Genomic DNA, 24,562 nt, shown 5'->3' with positions numbered 1-24,562 from the left:
TGTCAGTACCGTGCTGTCTTAATGACTACAGCTTTGTAATATAGCTTGAAGTGCAGAATTGTGATGCGTCCAGCTTTGCTTTTCTTTTTCAGGATTGCTTTGGTTATTTGGGGTCTTTTGTGGTTCCATATACATTTTAGGATTATTTGTTCTAGCTCTGTGAAAAATGCTGAGAAGAATTGCATTATATGTGTAGATTGCTTTGGGTAGCATAGACATTTTAACAATATTTGTTCTTCTGATTAATGAACATGGAATGTCTTTCCATTTCTTTGTGTCATCTTCAATTTTTGCATCAATATTTTATAGTTTTCAGAGTACAGGTCTTCCACCTCTTTGGTTATATTTATTCCTAGGTATCTTATATTCTTGGTGCAATTGTAAATGGGATTGATTCCTTAATTTCTCTTTCTGCTGCCTCATCATTGGTGGGTAAAAATGCAACAGATTTCTGTACTTTGATTTTGTATCCTGCAACTTCACTGAATTCACTTGTCAGTTCTAGCAGTTTTGGTGAAGTCTTTTGAGTTTTCTATGTATAGCATTATATCATCCCAAATAGTGAAAGTTTTACTTCTTTCTTGCCAGTTTGATGCCTTTTATTTCATTTTGGTGTCTGACTGTTGTGGCTAGGACTTCCAGTACAATGTTGAATAGAATTGGTCATAGTGGACATCCCTGTCTTATTCCTGACCATAGGAAAAGCTCCCAGTTTCTCCCCATTTAAGATGGTATTAGCTGTGGGTTTTTCATATTATCACCTTTATTATGTTGAGGTACGTTCCCTCTAAACCTACTTTGTTGAGGCTTTTTATGATGAATGAATGTTTACTTTGTCAAAACCTTTTTTTTTTTTGCATCATTTGAAATGATTATATGATTCTTAAACTTTCTGTAATTAATGTGATGTATCACATTGATTTGTTGGCAAGTATTGAACTACCCTTGCAACCCAGGAATAAATCCCACTTGATTGTGGTGAATAATTTTTTTAATGTATTGTTGAATTTGATTTGCTAGTATTATTTGAGGATTTTTGAATCTATGTTGATAAGAGATATTAGCCTATAATTCTCCTTTTTTTTTTAGTGTTTTTATCTAGTTTTGATATCAGGATGATGCTGGCCTCATAGAATAAATTTGGAAGTTTTCCTTCCTTATCTGTTTTTTTGGAATAGTTTGAGAAAAATAGATGTTAACTCTTCTTTAAATGTTTGGTAGAACTCACCTGCGAAGCCATCTAGTCCTGAACTTCTGTTTGTTAGGAATGTCTTGATTACTGATTCAATTTCTTTGTTGGTTATTTGTTCAAGTTTCTATTTCTTCCTGTTTCAGTTTTGATAGTTTACATGTTTCTAGGAATTCTTCCATTTCTTTTATGTTGTCCAATTTGCTGGCATATAGTTTTTCATAATATTCTCTTGTAAATTTTTATATTTCTGTGGTGTTGGTTGTTATTTTTCCTCTCTCATTTGTGACTTTACTTATTTGGGTCCTTTCTCTTTTCTTCTTGGTAAGTCTGGCTAAAGGTTTATCAGTTTTATTGATTTTTTTCAAAGAAGATCTGGTTTCATTGATCTGTTCTATCGTGGGTTTTTGTTTGTTTGTTTGTTTCTATATCATTTATTCTTGCTCTAATCTTTATTATTTCCTTCCTTCTGCTGGCCTTAGGTTTTGTTTGTAGTTCTTTTTCTAGCTCCTTTAGATGTAAGGTTAGGTTGTTTATTTGAGATGTTTCTTGAGTTGGCCTGTATTGTTATATAATCTCTCTTAGGACCACTTCTGCTGCATCCCAAGGGTTTTGAACCATTCTGTTCTCAATTTTATTTGTTTCCATGTACTTATTTTCTTTTTTGGGTTGACCCAAAAAGCCATGAATGTGTTAACCCATTCATTGTTTGGTATCATATTATTTAACCTCCATGTATATGTGTTCTTTCCAGATGTTTTCTTCTGGTTGACTTCTAGTTTCATAGTGCGTGGTGCATGGTATGACTTCATTCTTCTTGTATTTGTTGAGGACTATTTTGTGACCTAATATGTGATCTATTATGGAGAATTTTCCATGTGCACTTGAAAAGAATGTGTATTCTGCTGTTTGGGGATGGAATATTCTGAATATATCTGTTAATTCCATCTGGTCCAACATGTCATTTAAAGCCATTGTTTCCTTGTTGATTTTCTGTTTAGATCATCTGTTAATTGATGTAAATGGTGTGTTAAAGTCCCCTATTATTACTGTATTATTATCAATTAGTTCCTTTATGTTTGTTATTGTTTTAAGTATGTGGGTGCTTCACGTTAGGTACATAAATATTTACAATTGTTATATCTTCTTGTTGGATTGTCCCCTTTGTGATTATATAGGGTCCTTTTTTGTCTCTTGTTACAGTCTTTTTTTTTTTAAGTCTAGTTTATTGGGATGCCTGGGTGGCTTAGTAGGTTAAAGGTCCAACTTCAGCTCAGGTCATGATCTCATGGTTTATGGGTTTGAGCCCCACATTGGGCTCTGTGCTAACAGCTCAGATTCTGGAGTCTGCTTTGAATTCTGTGTCTCCCTCTCTCTCTGCCCCTCCTCTCTCTCTCTCTCTCTCTCTCTCTCTCTCTCTCTCTCTCTCTCTCAAAATTAAGTAAACATTTTTCAAAAAGTAAGGTCAAGTTTATACAATATAAGTATTGTTACTCTGGCTTTCTTTTGACATCCATTTCATGATAAATACTTCTCCGTTCCTATATGTAGGCAGCATATAGATGGGCCTTATTTTTTTTTTACCCATTCTGACATTCTGTGTCTTTTGATTGCAGTGTTTAGCCCATTTACAAAGTCATTATTGATAGATATGTATTTATTGCCATTTTATTATTTTTCTTGTGGTTGTTTCCCTAGATTTCTTCTGATCCTTTCTCGCCTCTTTCCTGGTTTTCTGATTTTCTTAGTGATATGTTTGTATTTATTTCTTTTTATTCTTTGCATGTTTATTAGTGGTTTTTAATATATGGTTACCATTAGATTTGTCAATAACCTCCTCTGCATATTGCAGTCTATATTTAAAGTTGATGGTCATTTGGGGCGCCTGGGTGGCGCAGTCGGTTAAGCGTCCGACTTCAGCCAGGTCACGATCTCGCGGTCCGTGAGTTCGAGCCCCGCGTCAGGCTCTGGGCTGATGGCTCAGAGCCTGGAGCCTGTTTCCGATTCTGTGTCTCCCTCTCTCTCTGCCCCTCCCCCGTTCATGCTCTGTCTCTCTCTGTCCCAAAAATAAATAAACATTAAAGTTGATGGTCATTTAACTTTGAACCCATTCTTTTCTCCTCTCCTGCACCATGTTTTAGGTGTGTTATTATATTTTGTATCCTTTACTGATTTACTGATTTTGTGTTTTTCCTGCCTTTAGGTTGTCACTTTTTGTCTTTCCTTTCCACTCAAAGAATCTCTTCAAATATTTCTTAAAGGGCTATGTTAGTGGTCATGAATTCCTTCTGCTTTTGTTGGTCTAGGAAACTCTTTATCTCTCCTTTCATGCTGAATGATAGCCTTGACGGATAGAGTGTTCTTGGCATCAGATTTTTCCCATTCAGCACTTTGAATATATCATGCCACTCCCTTCTGGCTTGCCAAGTTTCTGTTGTGAAACCTCCTGCTAGCCTTATGGATTTTCTCTTTTAAGTTAAGGACTCTTTTTATCTTGCTGCTTTTAAGATATTTTCTTTATTACTAAATTTTGCAAATTTAATTACGATATGTCTGGTGTGGGTCTACTTTTGTTGATTTTGATGGAAATTCTCTGTGCCTCCTAGATTGGGATGTCTATTTTCTTCCCCAGATTAGGGAAGTTTTCAGATATTATTTCTTCAAGTAAATTTTCTGCCCCTTTTTTTCTCTCTTCTTCTCCTGGGACTCCTATAAAACAAATGTTACTATGTCTGATGGAGCCACTGAGTTCCCTAAGCCTATTCTCATTTTGCATAATTCTTCTTTCTCTCTTTTGTTAAGCTTTATTGCTTTCCATTATTTTGTCTTCTAGGTCATTAATTCATCCCTCTGCTTCTTCCAACTTGATGTTCATTACATCAGGTGTGTTTCTAATCTTATTTATTGCACTCTTCACCTCTGACTGATTCTTTTTTTTAACTCTTCTATCTCTGTGATAAGGGTCTCACTGATGCCCTCCATTCTTTTCTCAACTTTGGCGAGTATCCTTATCATGGTTTAAATTCTCCTTCAGGCATGTTACTCATATGTGTTTTGCTTAGATCTCTGGCCACAACTTTATCTTGTTCTTTCATTTGGGATAAATTCCTCTGTCTTCTCATTTTGTCTAAGTCTCTGCTTGCTTCTCTGTGTTAGAAAAGCCAGTTATGTCTCCTGTTCCTGAAAGTAATGACCTTATGAAGAAATAAGTTAGTATCCAGGACCTGACACTTCAGGGAGTGTCTCCAGTGTGTGCTGCATATGCCCTGCTATTTTGTTCCAGCTGCTCTACCCTTCAGGCTGTTCATCGGCAGAGGCTCCTCTTGCCTGCTGTGGGCAATTATTGGTCCTTGGCCTGAATGTGGTGAGATGTAACTAGGTGTTCTCTAGTCTTCCTGTGAAATGAGACCTGTCACCGCCTCCACCAGAATTGAGGCCCTGCAAAACTCTCTAGTAGGCAGATGTGGTGTGGTCAGGGATTTGTGTTGGTCTTCTTGCAGAGGAGCCTGCCACACTGGGACTGAGGCAGGCATGACCAAGAAAGGCAGTTCCACCAGAGTGCAGGGTGGTGGGGCTTAGTGTAAGCATGGTAGGCAGACAGTGCCAGCACTGTGCTTTTTCCTGCAGGTGGCTCTGTGTTTATGCTGAGGGATGGGGGAGAAAAATGGTGTTGGCAGCAACTTTGTTCCAGAGAAGTGGAGAGGCATCTCCTTGAAAGCTGCCTCTCAGAGACCTACTCCAAGAAGAGTGAATCATCTCCCCACTGTGCCTGAGGAGTTCTTCATATTACTGTTTCCACACTGTATGCCCCTAGGTTGTCTGCCTGCCTTCTGTCCAAGAGCAGTGCAGTGCTTTTCAGGCTCAATCTCTGCCAAGCCTGTTAACCTTTAAAATTCTAGGCTTTAAGCCCCAGTGAGTGCAAAAACTCACAAAATTCAGCCCTTCTGATTTCCTAAGCCAATAGTATGGGAAACATTCTCATTTTGCATTCCGCTGTGTGCTCCTCTCTCTTGACCTTCTCCAAAACCATTACTCCCTCCCCTACACAGCAGCCAGGATCCATTTCTCCCCTAAACCATGTCTCTATACTTCCTGCCTTCTTCAGTGTGACCTTTTCTCTCCTTTTAGTTGTGGAGTTTGTTCTTTCAGTCTTCAGGTTGATTTCTGGGGTACCTAGGATGATTTTATAGTTACCTTGTATTTGTGGGACTAGGTGAGCCTAGGGTTTTCATACTCCACTAGCATCTCCTCCTTTCCAAAAATGAAGGAAGTTTTGATACATGTTACAATATTGGTGAAACTTGAAGACATTATGCCACATGAAATAAGTCAGAGACAAAAGAGCAAATGTGGTATAACTCTACTTATATAAGGCACTTTAAGTAATCAAATTAAAGGCGGAACACAAGAATTGTGGTTTCCAGGGGAACTGGGGAGGGAGAAAGGATGTTTTTTAATGGGGATAGAATTTCAGTCTGGGAAGATAAAAAGGTCTGAAAATAAATAGTGATTATAGTAGTGCAACAATGTGAAGGTACTTAATGCCACAAAACTGCACACTTAAAAAGTATTAAAATGGAAAACTTTATGTTATGTATATTTTACCACAGAAAGAAAAGAGAGAATAGAGGTTGACAGAAAAGTTAGGTGGGAGGATTGTAAAGGAAAGCTGAGGTAAGGAAACTAAAACATTTTCAAGCATCACTTTTTCTTCAAATTTTGCCTTTGTTTATTCAGGGTTTACAAGGACCCCCTGGGAGTACAGGAGACAGAGGACTTGAAGGAGAACCAGTAAGTTTAACTTTATATTTTTCTAATTGTATTTTCCTCATAATATACATTTACCTTCTTGTTATTGCCCTCCTGTACTGTGGTGGTACATTTTTGAAAGCAGCATTTATCATGGACACCTAATTCTATAGAAAATATTTTGCTGTGAATATAGTCTTTATTACCTTTCTGGTCTTATATTGTCAAATGTTCCTATCTCTCTGGAACTGCTAAAACTTCACATATTTCTATTTTCAACAAAGACAGCTCTGTTTTATTGACTCACAGAAATTTTCTTTGTGAATGGCTAGCTGTTCTTATAATGATTATTACATTGCCACACACACACAATCATATTTTTGTGGCCAACTCTGTAATGAAATACCATACAAAGAAGCCAAACTCTACATCTGATGGGCCCAAATGCACAAACATGACAGAAACGTTGGTACACCAGTAATGCAAAATCTTACATCACAATTTCATAAATGTGATTCGATTATAAAATTTCCATGGAAAATGATTGTTAAAAGGAAAGACTTTCTCACACCCACTTTCTCACAACTTATTCTTTATTTCCTATGTAGTCATTCTTCTGGTTAATAGTATTAGGTGTAATATGCTATAACATGCTTGTAAGATTTATAATACAATATAGTCTTGGAAATTCTACTGGGTTGATCTTATCTATTAGTTGACCCAAAGGTTTACAGGTGGCCTTTGCATAATTCATTTAGCTAGTAGCAAGTGGAAAATTTAACAAAGAGCTATTCTTACCAAATTGTGTTCATTTCCTCCTCTACATATTTAATCTCTGGTGTAAGCTCTCTAAGCAAGAAGTAAACATTTAAATGTAAATATAAATCTCTCCAAATAAAGAATTTTAAAAATGATGTTTATCAAATGAACTCTTTTTGGTTCTCTCCCTGTTTTATATCTCTTGTTGTATCCTAATCTTTATTTGACCAAAAATAATGCAACCGTCTTTAACATTATTTACTTAAATATCTCTTTCCTCTAAAAATTTTATATCTCTTTGAAGTTAGAGACCACTTTTCTCATGTTTATAATCCTGCCTGGTATAATACCTGGCATATTAGATCAATTTAGTGTATGTTTGTCAAACTGAATTAACAAAAGGTCTTATACCCAAAAAGCAAAATCAGTCAGCCAGTAATATTAGATGCAGTGAAATGCAATGGAAACTAACTTAATAAGGAACACATTTAAGTAAAGTATGTCAAAAGAGCTATGCCAACAGCAGAGACAATAGCTTAGGCTTTATACAAGAAAATGTTTGTTACTATAAGTATAAACAATTTAATAGTTTAATAGCACCTAAAACTTGACATTCAGGTCACTGGGTCAGTGGGTCTGGTAAATAAAATGCAAATAAGCTTATAATGGATGTTATGGGCTTTGCTTTATATATTTGAGTTGCCTAGTTAAATTATAGAAAAGAAAGGAAGTAAATTGGTAAAATGAGAGACACAGAAGATATGTGGAGATTTATATTTTAAGAATAGTAAGAGAAACCACATCTTTTCTATAGTCAAGACCCCTGAGAGTTGTCTTTTTCCCAGACAAGATTCAAACTAATTTGCTCATTGCAATGCAAATATTGGGGTTTGGATAGTTGACCATTCATTCATTCAGTCAACAAATATTCATTAAGTACCAGCACTGGGAGTATGGTGGTAAGTATGGAGGTTTCAGCCTAATGATGTAAATATGTACTAATTAGATTATCACAGAGAACAATGGAAAATTGCAAACTGAGCTAAATGCTGTGAAGTACAGGCATCCAATTCTAAGAGAATGTATAACAGAGAAACTATCCTTAGGGAAGGCTTCAGGAGGAGGAGCATTTGAGCTGGGATCTGAAGAATGAATAGTCGTTACTTAGGCAAAGATGGGGAGAGGTCATTTTAGAGAGAACATGAGCTGAGAGGAAGCTCTGCATATTTATTTGAAGATCTTAAAGAAGACTAGCCTTGTGGGGGCACAGAGTCAGGTAGGAAGTAAGTGTAAGAAAAGGATGGCAAGGGGCGCCTGGGTGGCGCAGTCGGTTAAGCGTCCGACTTCAGCCAGGTCACGATCTCGCGGTCCGTGAGTTCGAGCCTCGCGTTGGGCTCTGGGCTGACGGCTCAGAGCCTGGAGCCCGTTTCGGATTCTGTGTCTCCCTCACTCTCTGCCCCTCCCCAGTTAATGCTCTGTCTCTCTCTGTCCCAAAAATAAACGTTGAAAAAAAAATTTTTTTTAAAGAAATCAATTTACTGATATAATACTGTCTAATATCAAGGTAGGGATTTAAAAACAAACTGAAGGGGCGCCTGGGTGGCGCAGTCGGTTAAGCGTCTGACTTCAGCCAGGTCACGATCTCACGGTCCGTGAGTTCGAGCCCCGCGTCAGGCTCTGGGCTGATGGCTCAGAGCCTGGAGCCTGTTTCCGATTCTGTGTCTCCCTCTCTCTCTCTGCCCCTCCCCCGTTCGTGCTCTGTCTCTCTCTGTCCCAAAAATAAATAAACACTGAAAAAAAAAATTAAAAAAAAAAAAAAGAAAAGGATGGCAAAAGAGGCAGAGAACAAAACATGTGGCTTTATGAGCCCTATTACCAAGGATTTGTATTTTTATCATACGAAGAAAATAATGTCTTTGAAGAGATAGGGCTAGTTTTATGATGATATTATTGTGTTGCAAAGATTATTCAAACAAATTGGAAGGGACTAGGAATGGACAAGAACTGCTTTCTGTTACAATAATCCAAGTAAGAGATGGTAGAACCCTTTTGATTAGCAGAAAAAAAGAAGTGCATGGATATAAAAGATTCACAAGGAGATATAAAATCTATAGGAGATAGATTTCCATATGTAAAGTATGATTCCTAAGTGTCTGGCTGACCCAAATAAATATTTTTGCTATCTTTAAACATTGAAAATTGCCTTTAAAAAGGAAGATGAGGGGAGTGCTGTAGTTTAAAAAAGGTCAATTCTTGATAAGCTTGCTTTAGAATATACCCTCCAATTTGAAAAATATTATTTTCTATGTACACTTCCTTAGTTGAGTACCAGAAGTCACTTCCACTTACCTTAAAAGATAATTAACAGGATTCTCAGGCTAATTAAAAGTATTTGATGAAAACTAACATTAAATTACTCATGAAGATATTAAAAATGGCAAAAGTTCTAGAAACAAATGATGAAAGAAGATCCCATATCAGTGTCTCAGTAAAATTTTGACAATTCTAAAGCCATACAGAAAAAGAAAAAATGAAAGGCTAGAGATGAATTTCAATTAAATACCAAAAATATCAAGTAAAATCAACTATATAAAAAGAATTAACTGAATGAAGTGAAAGATGATGCAAAAGAGGAATTACAAAGGGAAAATTACTTAATATTAAGAAAACCTTATTATAACATATAACAGATATACTGGGAAAATGCTAAAAACCAGTACTCATTAAAATTCAGCAACTACTCTTGATTTATTAAAATTTATAATAAAACGATTTCTGGTCTGAATTGTAAGGAACTTGGAAGCTGCCATTCCCCTTCTTACAATAAGGCAAAAGCCTAGCAAACTGAAAATCAACAACTCTTTTTAGATCAATGAGGTCAAAGGACAAACTATTGCCTGAAAACTGGAGAGACAGACAGGAGGATAGAGAGAACCAGAGCTTACCAGAAGCAGAAGCCTGTAATTGGGGCGCCTGGGTGGCTCAGTCGGTTAAGCGTCCAACTTCGGCTCAGGTCACGATCTCGCAGTATGTGAGTTCGAGCCCCGCGTTGGGCTCTGTGCTGACTGCTCAGAGCCTGGAGCTTGTTTCAGATTCTGTGTCTCCCTCTCTCTCTGACCCTCCCCCGTTCATGCTCTGTCTCTCTCTGTCTCAAAAATAAATAAACGTTAAAAAAAATTTTTTTTTTAAAAAGAAGCCTGTAATTGGATGGTAGGAGCACTTTAAACTATAATTGGCAAATTGCTGAAGACACAGTTTAGAGTATCTTAAGTGTTAAAAAACTAAGAGAGGCTCCTAAGAAGGCCCCACTTGTTACTGAGTTTTACCTCCAGGAGACCTGCTAGGTTCTCACTATAAAGTTCAGAGAAATGTCTATTTCTGCGTCTAGCAGTGGGATGGGAAAAATAACCACTTTGAAATATACCCAGACTTCTCTGTTCTCCTTAACAAGGCTTGCCCTCAAGGGAACCTGCTTTGTCAGAGCTAACTGTTTGGGGTTTCACCAAAGCCTACTGGACTGGGAAGAACAATTCCCAGCCCTAGCCATTTCTATATCATAAAACTATAGAATGCTTCTTCCCACCCCCCACCTTAACTCACCACCACATAAATAGGGCTCCTATTTAATAGCTGAGGATTACAGCTAAAAGAACTACAGACACAAACCTTTTAAACCTTTTAAACCTTTTAAAGGTGTCTCTGGGAAAGCCTGAAGACAATGGACAAGACAAACACAATGACACTAGGAGGAAATTTATCCTCTGACACCATAGTGCAGCAAACAGTAAACACAGCCTAATTCCCAGCCAGATAACATAAAACCTTACACTAAAGACCTATTTACCTCGGGTCGTTTTACATCTTACTTGGCTTTCAACAACAACAACAACAACAACAACAACAAAATATCGGATAAAAGGGGGAAAAAACAGTCTGAAGAGACAAAGCAAGCATCACGAACAGACTCAGATATGTCAGAGACTTAGAAATTTTCAGACTGGGAATTCAAAAGTGAAGTAGAAATATATTTTCTCAGACAAGCAAAAACTGTTGCAATTTGTCACGAGTAGACCAACCTTGTAAGAAATGTTAAAAGAAGTTCTTCATAGAGAAGGAAAATTATATAGATGAGACTCTAGAAACAGAAGAAAGGAAAAGCTTTAGAAGAAATATATAAAAGTAAGATCAAGTCATTTGTTTTTCTTATTCTTAATTAATAGAACAGGTATTGGTGCAAAATGGTAATTGTAACAGTGTATTTACTCTCATTTTATGGATAAGTATAGTGATATAGTGTTATTTGAAAATAGACTTGAATTAATTATAAATGTGCATTGCAAACTCTAGAGAAACCACTGAAAAATTTTTTAAAGAAGTATACTTGATATGGTAAAATAAGAGAGAAAATGGAATTAATTGAAATTCACAGCCGGCTAAAAAAAGGGTGGAAGACAAAACAAACAAAGAACAAGAGGAACAAATAGAAAACAGTAACAAAGTAGGTATGAACTCAACCATGTGGAAAACCCCAACAATTGACACACATACACAAAAACCACTCCTGGAACCAATAAGCAGTTATAACAAGGTTGCAGGTGGGGCGCCTGGGTAGGTCAGTTGGTTAAGCATCCAACTCTTGATTTCGGCCCTGGTCATGATCTCACGGTTGGGACTCTGTGCTAACAGCACGGAGCCTGCTTGGGATTCTCTCTCCCTCCCTCTCTTTCTCTGTCCCTCCCCTGATCTCTCTCTATCTCTCTGATCCTCCCCTGCTGGTTTTCTCTCTCAAAATAAATAAATAAAACTTTAAAAAAAAAATAAGCGTTCAGAATACAGCTTTCAAAAATATTTGAAAAAAATTTTAACTCAAGATGGATTATAGACCTAAGTTCAAAATTTATAAAACTTCTATAAGTTAACATAAGAAGAAAATCTCACTGATCTTGGATTTAACAATGACTTTTTACTTATAACACCAAAAGCATTATTTGTGAGTGGAAAAATTGATAAGTTGGATTTCATTAAAATTAAAAACTTCTGCTCTGTGGAAGATATGTTAAGAGAATGAAAGACATGCAACACACTGGGAGAAAACATTTGCAAAATGCAGATCTGATAAGGGACTTGTATACAAAATACAGAAAGAACTCTTAAAAGTTAACAGTAAGAGGGGCATCTGTGTGGCTCAGTTGGTTAAGCATCCGACTTCAGCTCAGGTCTGATCCCACAGTTTGTGAGTTTCAGCCCCACGTTGGGCTCTGTGCTGACAGCTCAGAGCCTGGATGCTGCTTCAGACTCTGTGTCTCCTCTCTCTCCGCCCTTCCCTGTCTTGTGCTCTGTCTCTCTCTTTCAAAAATAAATATTTAAAAATTTTTTAAGTTAATAATAAGGAAACAATCCGTTTAAAAAGTAGGCAAAAGATATGAACAGTCACTACACCAAAGACATACAGATGGCAAAGAAACATATGAAAATATGCTTGTCATATGTCATTAAAGAAGTACAAATTAAAACAGTGACATACTATTACATACCTATATGAATGGCTAAAATCTGAAACACTGACAATACCAAATGTGTACAAAGACATGGAATAACCGAGTTTTCATTCATTGTTGATGGTAATACAGAATGGTACAGCAACTTAGGAACACAACTTGGCAGGTTTTTACAGAGCTAAACATATTCTTACCATTATGATCCAGCAATCATGCTCCTGAGTATGAAAACAAGTGGAAAATGTAAAAAAAATTTTTTTTAATGTTTTTATTTATTTTTGAGACAGAGAGAGACAGAGCATGAGCAGGGGAAGGGCAGAGAGAGAGGGAGACACAGAATCTAAAGCAGGCTCCAGGCTCTGAGCTGTCAGCACAGAGCCCAACATGGGGCTCGAACCCACAGACTGCCAGATCATGACCTGAGCCGAAGTTGGACGCTCAACTGACTGAGCCACCCAGGCGCCCCTAGAAGTGGAAATTTTAATGTCCACACAAGAACCTGCACATGAATATTTATAGCAGCTTTATTTATAGTTGCCCAAGGTAGAAGCAACTGATATGTCCTCAAAAGGTAAATGGATAAACAAACTGTGATACATCCATATAATGAAATATTATTCATCAATAAAAAGAAAAGAGCTATTAAGCCCCAAAAAGACAGAGGGACCTTTCAAGTGCATCCTGATAAGTAAAAGAAGACAATCTGAAAAGTATAATACTTTATGGTTCCAACTATATGACATTCTGGAAAAGGTAAAACTACACAGACACTAAAAAGACCAGTGGTTGCCAGGTGTTGGGGGAAGAGGACCAGAGATGAATAGGGGGAAAACAGGACAATTTGGAAGCAGTGAAACTATTTTGTATCATACTGTCACAATGGAGACATGATGTACAGTTCTCAAAACTCATATAACAGTACAATACAGAGTGAACACAGATTGTAAACTGTGTACTTCAGTTAGTAATAGTGTGTCAATCTTGGTTAATCCATTGTAACAAATAAAAGATATTAATAATAGGGAAAACTAGGCAGGGGTGGTATATGGGGACTCTCTGTACTTTCTGTTTAATTTTTCTATACATCTAAAATTTCTGTAAGAAATAAAGTTTATTAGTTAAAACAAAATATTCTAGTAACATAAGCATAGTTCTGTAATAAGGGAAAGTAGCTTATCTTGTATCCTCACCTAACCTGCTAAGAAACACTAAAACACTAGAAGCATAGGCCACAAGATAAGATCGCGGTCACTATATTTTCTAACATTATTCAAAAAGTTTTAGCCAGTGTAGTGGTATATGACACAGAAATGATAATATAAGGAAAGGAAAGCATTATTACTTAGTGAAATTTTAAAATAAACCCCCAAAACTTGTAAAACCTAAAAAGTTAATTCTGTATTTTTCAATTTCTGAGATAGAGTAATATAATGGCAAGACATAAATATTTTTAAAAATAAGTTTTTCTGTGTATAAGTAATAAAATATATCCCGATGTAGACAGAAACAAAACACAATACATAAGGATAAACTTAATGAGAATTGGATGGGGCACATATGAAGAAAACTTCAAAAATTCATTAAGAGACCCAAAAACAGACTTAAGTAGAAAGTCAAATTATTACCTAACTAAAAGATTGACAATTTTAAAAATTAATGTATTAGGGATGCCTAGGTAGCTCAGTCAGTTAAGCCTCTCTCTCAAAATAAATAAATAAACTTTAATTTTAAAAAGCTTAAATGAAATAATATAGAATAATTAAATGGAAATAGATGTTTTAATCTTAAATGTGATGGAAAAAGTCTTAAAAGATTAACAGATTTAACAGTGATCACATTTAGTGGGAAAAAAGTTATCTTTAACAATATATTTTTTAAACTTATTTATTTATTTTGAGAGAGAGTATGTGCACGAGAAGGGGAGGGGCCAAGAGAGAGGGAGAGAGAGAATCAGAGACCGACATGGGGTTTGAAGCCACAAACTGTGAGATCATGACCTGAGTCAAAATAAGAGTCAGATGCTTAACCAAATGAGCCACCCAGGCAACCTAATAATATATTTTAAAAATAAAATGATAAACTACATACTGGGCAGACGTTAACAATAAAATAGGATGCCTGAAAGTCTGTGTCCACAGCACATAAAAAACTCATACAAATTTTATAAATGACCCAAAAATACATAGGCAAAAGACATGATTAAGTAATACATAGATTATTACAGATAGCTGATAAACAAATAACAGAAACGATATTCAGCCTTGCTAATAGTTAAATATATACACATTTTTAGATAAGAGATTGTCCATCAAATTAAAGAAGAATTTAAAAATGAATATTTTGTGTTGGCATGAATTCAATGAAATAGATTTTACTTTTATGTATTTCTTGTGAAAAGTTAGTTATTGCAACCTTTCCGGAAATGTACTTGACTTTGTGACTAAATGGTACATTTCAGACTCTCTTCTAAGGGAGAATATTCAGAATACACACAAAGACATCTGCACAGACATGTTTCTCTCAGCATCTTTATAACAGTGTAGAAATACATTCTGAGGAGAATCCATAAATTTTTTTTTCAATTTTTTTTTCAACGTTTATTTATTTTTGGGACAGAGAGAGACAGAGCATGAACGGGGGAGGGGCAGAGAGAAAGGGAGACACAGAATGGGAAGCAGGCTCCAGGCTCTGAGCCATCAGCCCAGAGCCTGACGCGGGGCTCGAACTCACGGACCGCGAGATCGTGACCTGGCTGAAGTCGGACGCTTAACCGACTGCGCCACCCAGGCGCCCCAAGAATTCATAAATTTTAAAATATTATACATAATATTTAATTAGCCATAAATGAAAAACATCATTGACCTCTTAATACTTTTAATGGATTATGCAACCTTACAACCCTAGCCTTCAAATATTTATCTCAGCTATTTGACAATATCACCTGATGTTACAGGTCCTAACATTCACTAATAGTCTAACATGCATATAATAAATCTAGTAAAGTAATATTTACTGTAAAGGAGATATAGAAACAATATAAATGTCTGTTATTAAGAAAATGACTAGATTACAGTACTATAGAATATGAGATGAATGGATATTATGTATCTGTTGAACAAGTTGTTATGAAGTATTTACAACAACATGATAAAATATTTATATTCAAAATAGAATCTTAAGCATAAAACAGATAATTACATTATTTATAAGTATGCCCCCACAACAGAGCTAGAAGGAAATATGCAAGAATATTTACAGTGTAACCTCTGAATGGTAAATATACTTAATATATACTTAATCTGGGTTTTTTTTTTGGTACTTGCCATACTTTTTAAATGTTAAAATGAACATTACTGACTGTAACAATTAAGAAAACAGTTGAAGACAACCAATGATAGCACATTTTTTCCTTCCCATTACTACACTTTTTTTTTAAAGTGAGGTGTTCACAAAATTGTTAGGGAGCATAATCTCATAGAAAATTTTAACTATCTTTTCTTAATCTAAGAAAACAGCTTCTTTGTGCTTTCTAAAAAGGTCAAAAACTGCAAGTAGCCTCTTTGGATGGCTGGAGAAATAGCATTATATTGTAGTTGCTAAATAAGTATTATTCTAAAATAATTCTAGCCAGTGAAATGGCTTCCACACATCTTTAAGTTCAGCAATCTGATGTTTATGCAGTAAACTATTCAATACTTGTTTACTTAAAATTATACTATTCAATATTACAGTGACCAAGATTCCCACGAAGGCCCCAACATGCATTTATTGCACCTTAGTGATTATCTATATGGGTAAACACTGTTATATCTGTTCATGTGAAACAGAGATATTGTTGAACTGGACTCACTCAATACCATATAAACTACAACATATTTTTATTTCATTGGAAGTCATATATTTGCTTCTTGAAAAATGCTATTTTTTGTCACATATTTGTCAGGAATATTCAGTAGACATATCATTGTCATATCCACCAAATAAGGTAACTTTTGAAAACCCTTAGCATGATATTTCATACTTATTAGGTGCTTGATAAATGTTTATTGAAGGGATGAGTGAATTAGGGAATGAAAGGTACTGTCCTTTCTTTCTTTTTCTTTTGAATGCAAGCATAGCCTAATACTATTCACATACACATAACACACACACACACACACACACACACACACACACACACATGCACACAAATGAATCAACTATAAACTTATAATTTTTTTATACAAAAGTAAAGTAATACATTGTTAAAGGAATTATGTATTCTATTACATATGATATATTACAAATTACATATTTAGATGCATATGTTAATTGAAATACAGAGTAACTTTGATTCTCAGATCTTAAATTTTATCTTAATATAGGGACCACGAGGATTGCCAGGTGATGCTGGACCTCCTGGAGAAACGGGTGCTGAGGTAATTTTTTTGTGCCTCTTTCTTGTTATTTCACTAGTACTCAGTACTTTTTATAAGACTCCTGAAGGTAAAGTTGATACATTAAGTATATATTTAAAGAATAATTCTGTAGTGTTGTGTTTCATATTCAGAAAACAAAGCCTAAAATTCCATTAAAAGTAGGGATGACCGTTGTGTGAACCTAATTTTATACACATAAAGTTCTCTCTCTTTTTTAAGTTTTTATTTAAATTCCAGTTAACATACAGTGTAATATTAGTTTCAAGTGAACAATATAGTGATTCAAGACAGATAACACCTTGTGCTCATCCTAACAGGTGCACTTCTTAATCCACATCACCTGTTTAACCCATATCCCCACCCACCTCCCCTCTGGTAACCATCAGTTTTTTCTCTATAGTTAAGAGTCTGTTTCTTGGTTTTCCTCTCTCCTTTTTCCCCTGTGAACATTTGTTTTGTTTCTTAAATTCCACATATGAGTCAAATCATATGGTATTTGTCTTTCTCTGACTTATTTTGTTTAGCATAATACTCTCTAGCTCCATCCATGTCATTTCAAATGGCAAGATTTCATTCTTTTTTGATGGATGAGTAATATTCCATGGTATGTACACACACACACACACACACACACACACACACACACCACATCTTCCTTATCCATTCATCAATAGATGGACATTTGGTCTCTTTCTAAAATTTGGCTATTATTGATAATGCTGCTATAAACATCAGGGTACATATATCCCTTTGAATTAGTGTTTTTTTGTATTCTTAGGGTAAATACCTAGTAGTGCAATTGCTGGATGATAGGGTACTTCTATTTTTAATTTTTTGAGGAAACCCCACCACAGTGACTGCAACAGTTTGTGTTCCCAACAACAGCATAAGAGGGCTCCCCTTTCTCTGCATCCTCGCCAACACCTGTTATTTCTTGTTTTATTAATTTTAGCCATTCTGACTGGTGTGAGGTGACATCTCATTGTAGTTTTGATTTGTATTTCCCCGATGATGAGTGATGTTGAGCATCATTTCATGTGTCTGTTGGCCAACGATTCATGTCTTCCGCCCATTTTTAATTGGATTAATGGTTTTTGGTATTGAGTTGTATAAGTTCTTTATGAATTTTGTATATTAACCCCTTATCAAATATACCATTTGTAAATATCTTCTCCAATTCATTAGGTTGCCTTTTTGTTTTGTTTTATCTTATGGTCTGTGTTAAATCATTGTAAGGTATAAGCAGGGCAGTGATAAAGTCAGATTTAAATCTTTGAAAGATAATTCCAGCAGCTGCTTAGAGGATATATTTGAGAAGACAAGAGTGAAGCCATGTGTACCTACTAAAGGGCCTTTGCATTCAACCAGGCAGGAAATGGTGGACTTCTGAACTAAAGTAGTAAGTATAGAAAAGGAAAGAAGTGGATGGATTTGAGAAATTCTGCAGAACCTTCATATTTGTAGAATATGGGAAGTAAAGAGAAAAGAGAAGTGAAAAATTATTCCCAGATTTCTAGGCTGTGCAACAGGATGGATGGCAATACCTTTCCTAAGATCAGAGAAGATTATCAGGGAGATGGGGGTCATCATCTACTAATCCGCCCAAGGTTAAGAATTAGTAGAGCCTGGCTTTGAATACACATCTGACTCAAAAACTAATGCTGATAACCTATACTATGCCACATCCTCTGAGCCTAAAGAAAGCTGAGAAAAGTCATACCTAATAACTTGAAGTTTTTTTTAACAGAGTAGGAGACATAATTTCTGTTGTGATAAGAAGTAGGGGTTGAGTAGGTCAGTTGAGGGAAATTTGCTGGTTTAGAATAATGGTTGAGGATAATGGGAGAGGGAAATGACTATAGGCAAGTGAAAGGGCAGATATACCTTACTAAAAGTCAAGCTTGGGGCGCCTGGGTGGTGCAGTCGGTTAAGCGTCCAACTTCAGCCAGGTCACGATCTCACGGTCCGGGAGTTCGAGCCCCGCGTCGGGCTCTGGGCTGATGGCACGGAGCCTGGAGCCTGTTTCCGATTCTGTGTCTCCCTCTCTCTCTGCCCCTCCCCCGTTCACGCTCTGTCTCTCTCTGTCCCAAAAGTAAATAAACGTTGAAAAAAAAAATTAAAAAAAAAATAAAAGTCAAGCTTTTAGAAGGAAACTATGAATTTGCATTATATTAATGATAATTATAATAGCCCACAATTATGGAGCATTTTCTATGTGCCTAGTAGTACTTGTGTGCTTTGCTGTATTAATGGATTCTCATAACACCCTATGAGATAGATACTATGACATAAAAGATAGTTTAAGCTCTAATAGTTCTATGGAAGAGTATCACCCATGGATCAGAACTACTGAGGAATCACTGAAAGGTAGAAAGGAAACAGAAAGCTTTTGGTCAAGATAGTGTTGTGAGTGAATGCTTTAAACTACCTCTCTATTCCAAAAACATGGGAATTACAAAATACATATGTATGTGTTTGTGATTATACATACACACACATATACATACATACACGTGAAAGAGAGAGAAGAAGAAGGTAGAACAAGGAAGGGGAGTGGGGAGGGTATCTTTAATATGCTCAAAACAAGATAAACATCCCTGAAGCATCTCTGAAACAAAATACAATAGCAATTGTAGGAGCTCCAGGTCTAGAGATAGCCAGAGGTTGTAAGAAGTTTACATTTTCAAGGTAAAAGGAGCCAAGTGCTTCCCAACTGGACCCACCCATGAAAGGAAAGTGGAAAAGATACCATAAACATCTTCCATAATGTGAATTAACTCATATCACCTTTGTGTGATTTTTTTTTTATTCTTTATTTTTGAGAGAGAGATAGCTAGACAGAGTGCGACTGGGGGAGGAACAGAGAGAGAGGGAGACACAGAATCCAAAGCAGGCTCCAGGCTCTCAACTGTCCACACAGAGCCCAACATGGGGTCTGAACTCATGAACCACAAGATCATGACCCGAGCCGAAGTCGGACACTTAACCGATTGAGCCACCCAGGCGCCCCTGTGTGATATTTTTTATAAAATGAATAAAGAAAACTGAAATTTTTAAAGGGAGTGTGCTCCAAAGGGCTCAACAGAAATGGATGGAAGAGTGAAAAGTGAAAAAAACAGAGAATATTATGTAAGAATATGAGGGTAGAAAATTAGAAGAGGAAATGGGAAGTGATTTCTCTTTGACCAAGGATTAAAATATGAGGACCAAGGATTAAAATATGAGAGGAAGAATTTGAAGAAACTGGTCTTAAAAGTTCTCACTTAGGTGATGATGTCTTACCACTTGAACTATTAAAAGGTCCCAGAATTATCTGGTCTTATGCGATGATGTTTATAAAGTAACAGCAAAATACTTTCCTGAACATAGGTATCTCACCCTTGGGCTAAAAACTACTACCATCTTCTTATAAGGTTGTTATTGCCATTGCAACTGGTGAAGGAATATATCCAGACAATGTGTCAAATCTTCTCTTCTAGGGCCCTTCAGGTATTGAGGGAGAAGCAGGTCTGCAAGGTGAACCAGGTGCAAAGGTAACCTTTCTAAATAGTAAAAGGAATGGTCTCTAAACTTTCAATACTGAATTCCCTATGTTTGCCACATTTTGGCAAATACCCATAATTCTGAAAGCAAGTGAAGGATAGCAGATAAAAATGGGAAGTGTTCTCAAGTAAGTCAGAAAAAATATTTGCCAGAAAAAATTATCTATCTATCTATCTATCTATCTATGTATCTATCTACCTATACTGTGTGTGTGTGTGTGTGTGTGTGTGTGTGTGAGTGTGTGTGTAAGAGAGAGAGAAGAAACAGAAATGATAAAGCTAGTGGGGCAAAATATTATCAAAAAATTAATCCAGGAAAAAGAAAAAACTGGGAAGTGTTTTAAAATTCCTATCCTCATGATATGCCTTCCATAATTATTAGACATGTTGTTTTAGTAGAAAAAAAGTTTAATCTTTCCCTTTGTTTCTTCAGGGAAATGCTGGACCTACAGGCAATGTTGGAGTTGCGGGAGAACCAGGGTTACGGGTAAATGTCTGCTGGGAACCATTTTAATGCATTGGCCTATGTAGTTCACAGACTCAAAACTTAAATAAATCTTTAAAATGCATAATAAACCTTTCTGGTGCATAAAAGAAAACATTTGTCCTTATTTCATATTTCTATAGCTGCATGCAAAACCCTGTCCACATTGTATTAGTAGTGTTTGGAGTCCTAAACTCATACATCCTTTTCTCGGTATTGGGTATACTCTGCAGAATGCTTTACACATATTCAGAGTCACTGTGATTGTCACTACTGTTACCTTAAGAAGAAATTCACAGGGGCACCTGGGTGGCTCAGTCGGTTGAGCATCCAACTCTTGATCCCAGCTTAGATCATAATCTTATGGTTCGTGGGATCAAGCCCCTCATTGGGCTCTGTGCTGAGCATGGAGCCTGTTTGGGATTTTCTCTCTCCCTCTCTCTCTGCCTGTGTCTCAAAATAAGTAAATAAACATTTAAAATATAAACTTAGGGGCGCCTGGGTGGCGCAGTCAGTTAAGCATCCGACTTCAGCCTGGTCACGATCTCGCGGTCCGGGAGTTCGAGCCCCGCATCGGGCTCTGGGCTGATGGCTCAGAGCCTGGAGCCTGTTTCCGATTCTGTGTCTCCCTCTCTCTCTGCCCCTCCCCCATTCATGCTCTGTCTCTCTCTGTCCCAAAAATAAATAAACGTTGAAAAAAAATTAAAAAATATATATATATAAACTTAAAAAAAAGAAGAAATTCACAAATAATAGTAATCAACTCTCAGGATATTCCCTGATGTAACAGGGCAAAAAATGATCACAATCTAATTTATGTTTAAAAAAATTCTAGAGTCACACAAAGTTATCAAGATTTGAGGAAAAAATTGTAAAGAAGTATAATTGGATAGCTTAGAGAAGCTATTCTACTATAGACAGCCTTTAAGCTGTGGTAAATTTTTCCCAAGATAATTTTAAGAGACATTTGCATACTAAAAGGCAAAGTAGGGAGATATATCTTACACCCAGTGTCTTTTTCATTTTCACTTTATTTGCAGAGGGTTGGGTAATGGAAGTGTCAGTGGTGGGAGCAATGGGGCAACTGTAAAGATGCACTAATTAACTTACTTTTAAATATTTCAGGTAACAAAAGAGCCAGTACTACTTTAATAGCTTCATAGAGTATGGCTATACTTTTCTGTGAAGTTCTCTATCTAAGAAGACAGCTTCTTGATGTACCAGGGCCTTTATTGTTGCATCTCCCCTGTAAAAGAGAAAATACAGACCATAAAAATCTGGTACACTGATTTTAACTAAATTAAGTCACATTAATCCATTTACTTCAGTACAGGAAGGTACTACAACTTTAAGAGATGTAGTATTTACAGTCTTTGAATTCAGAAACACAGGTCTAGCTATATAAATTTGCAAAGATACAAATGAATACATATTTCTCTTAAATATCTAAAAAATAACATTCTGGAACCATCTTTTTTTGAATTTATAATACTGACTCTTTAAATCATCTTCAGAGCTATTCCAAGCAAATTATATCAAGCTTATTATACTGACAAATAACCCTTATAAATAAAGAAGTAGGAATAAATGTACAAAAACCTGCTACTTTCTATAGATATCAGGAGAAAAAAGAAGTTAAGGTGAATGATTTAGCAAAACAATAAATCTTACTGTTTTTGCTACACAATAGGGTGAACCAGGAGCACCTGGAGAAGAAGGTCTCCAAGGAAAAGATGGATTAAAGGTAAATTATACTTTCTCACTATGTATAAGTAGATTTTTATGAAATCTTTAAAATATTACATAATTACATAATTACTTTTATGTTCTAAACAAAAATCTGCTTATTGTGTGTTGTAATTATTGTGTTGCTCTCCCTTTCTTAAAAATTTCTACTGCATTACAGGGAAACCCAGGAGGAAGGGGTCTTCCTGGAGAAGATGGAGAAAAAGGAGAGACGGGCTTACCAGGGGCTTCAGGACCCTTGGGTGGACCAGGTCTGATGGGTCCTCCGGTGAGTAGTGCTGGGTTCATTTTTGAGTACTCAGTAAATTCAGTCCCCTACATCTACACACACACACACACACACACACACACACACACACACCCCGACGCGCACACACACACACACAAACACAGATACATTCTGATCGCCTTATACGTCCATTGGGTAATTGAAAGTGTGGAACTGTAACTTGAAAGAGGGCCAAACCAGGGACTGATTATCAGCCTACTTAATATCCAAGGAAGAAAGACACTTTTTCCATGTGACACACAAGTCCTTGAAGTTTTTTTCTCCCACTTTGAGATATAATTGACAAGTAACATTGTGTACAATGTTATGTATGTGTACAATGTATGTATGTATGTGTATGTATGTGTACAATGTGATGATTTGATACACATATATACATATACATGTATATGCATATATATAAATGATTACCAAATAGAATTAGTTAATACATCCACCATTTCAGATTTGCTCTCTTAACAACTTTCAAATATATAATATTGTGAAGTAGTCACCACATTGTATATTAGATCTCTATGGCTTATTTATTTTATAAGTGGAAGCTTGTACCCATTGACTATTTCCCCATCTGTCCACTACTGGCAACAATCATCAATGTATTCTGTTTCAATGATTTCAGTTTTTTGTAAATAATACACATATATTATACATACACATATAAGATCATATAGTATTTTTTTCCTCTGCACATAACGATGCCTTCCAGGTCCATTCACGTTGTTGCACATGTCAGAATTTCCTTCTTTTTGTGGTTGAACAATATTCCATTGTGTATATAAGCCACAATACTATATATATATATACACACACACCCGTATTTATATATATGTATATACATATATATGTATATACATATATATGTATATACATATATATGTATATACATATATATGGTCAACTTACATTTGAAAAAAATGGTGTATATATATATATATATATATATATATGTATATACACCCACTATATATATATGTCAACTTACATTTGAAAAAAATGGTGTATATATATATATATATATGTATACACACCCACTCTATATATGTGTGTGTGTGTATATATATATGTATGTGTATATATATGTATATATGTGTGTGTGTGTGTGTGTATATATATATATGTATACACACCCACTCTATATATGTGTGTGTGTATATGTATATATATGTATATATGCATATATACATATATATAGTGGGTGTGTGTATATATATATATATATATATATACACCATTTTTTTCAAATGTAAGTTGACCATATATATGTATATACATATATACATACATACATACATATATGTATACATATACATATACATATATATATGTATATATATGTGTATATATGTGTATATATATATACACACACACACATATATATAGTGTATATATATATATGTATACACACCATTTTTTTCAAATGTAAGTTGACCATATATGCATGCATTTATTTCTGGGTTCTCTATTCTTTTTCATTAATCTATATGTCTGTTTTAATGGCAGTATCATACTGTTTTGATTAGTATATATAGTTTGAAATTAGTACGTGTGATACCTCCAGCTTTATTTTTCTTTCTCAATGTTGTTTTGGTTATTTGGAGTATTTTGTGGTTCCAGGCAAATTTTAGGATTTTTTCTGTTCCTGTAAAACATGCAGCTGTTATCTTGAAAGGAATTACATTGCATCTGTAGATGGTTTTGGGTAATATGGACATTTTAACAATATTAATTATTCCTACCTATGAACATGATATATCTCTCCATTTATATGTCTTCAGTTTCTTTCATGAATGTCTTATAGTTTTCACTGCATAGATATTTCACTTCCTTGGTTATATTTATTCCTAAGTATTTTATTATTTTTGATGCTATTATAAATAGGAATGTTTTA

General features: G+C 35.6%; 1 protein-coding gene across 1 annotated transcript in view; it reads left to right on the top strand.

The window, feature by feature from the left end:
- The window catches only part of COL24A1 (collagen type XXIV alpha 1 chain), a 410,068-nt gene that overhangs the window by 265,957 nt on the left and 119,549 nt on the right, over positions 1–24,562 (top strand). Inside the window, exons 33-38 of the mRNA XM_043575479.1 lie at positions 5,927–5,980; positions 16,560–16,613; positions 20,093–20,146; positions 20,589–20,642; positions 22,330–22,383; positions 22,546–22,653. Of these exons, the coding sequence (XP_043431414.1) occupies positions 5,927–5,980; positions 16,560–16,613; positions 20,093–20,146; positions 20,589–20,642; positions 22,330–22,383; positions 22,546–22,653 (378 nt within the window). The remainder of the gene's footprint in view (positions 1–5,926; positions 5,981–16,559; positions 16,614–20,092; positions 20,147–20,588; positions 20,643–22,329; positions 22,384–22,545; positions 22,654–24,562) is intronic.

The sequence above is a fragment of the Prionailurus bengalensis genome, chromosome C1, assembly GCF_016509475.1.
Source record: "Prionailurus bengalensis isolate Pbe53 chromosome C1, Fcat_Pben_1.1_paternal_pri, whole genome shotgun sequence".
Lineage (NCBI taxonomy): Eukaryota > Metazoa > Chordata > Mammalia > Carnivora > Felidae > Prionailurus > Prionailurus bengalensis.
Note: the sequence above shows the minus strand (reverse complement) of the source record. Positions and strands in the feature narration are given on the sequence as shown.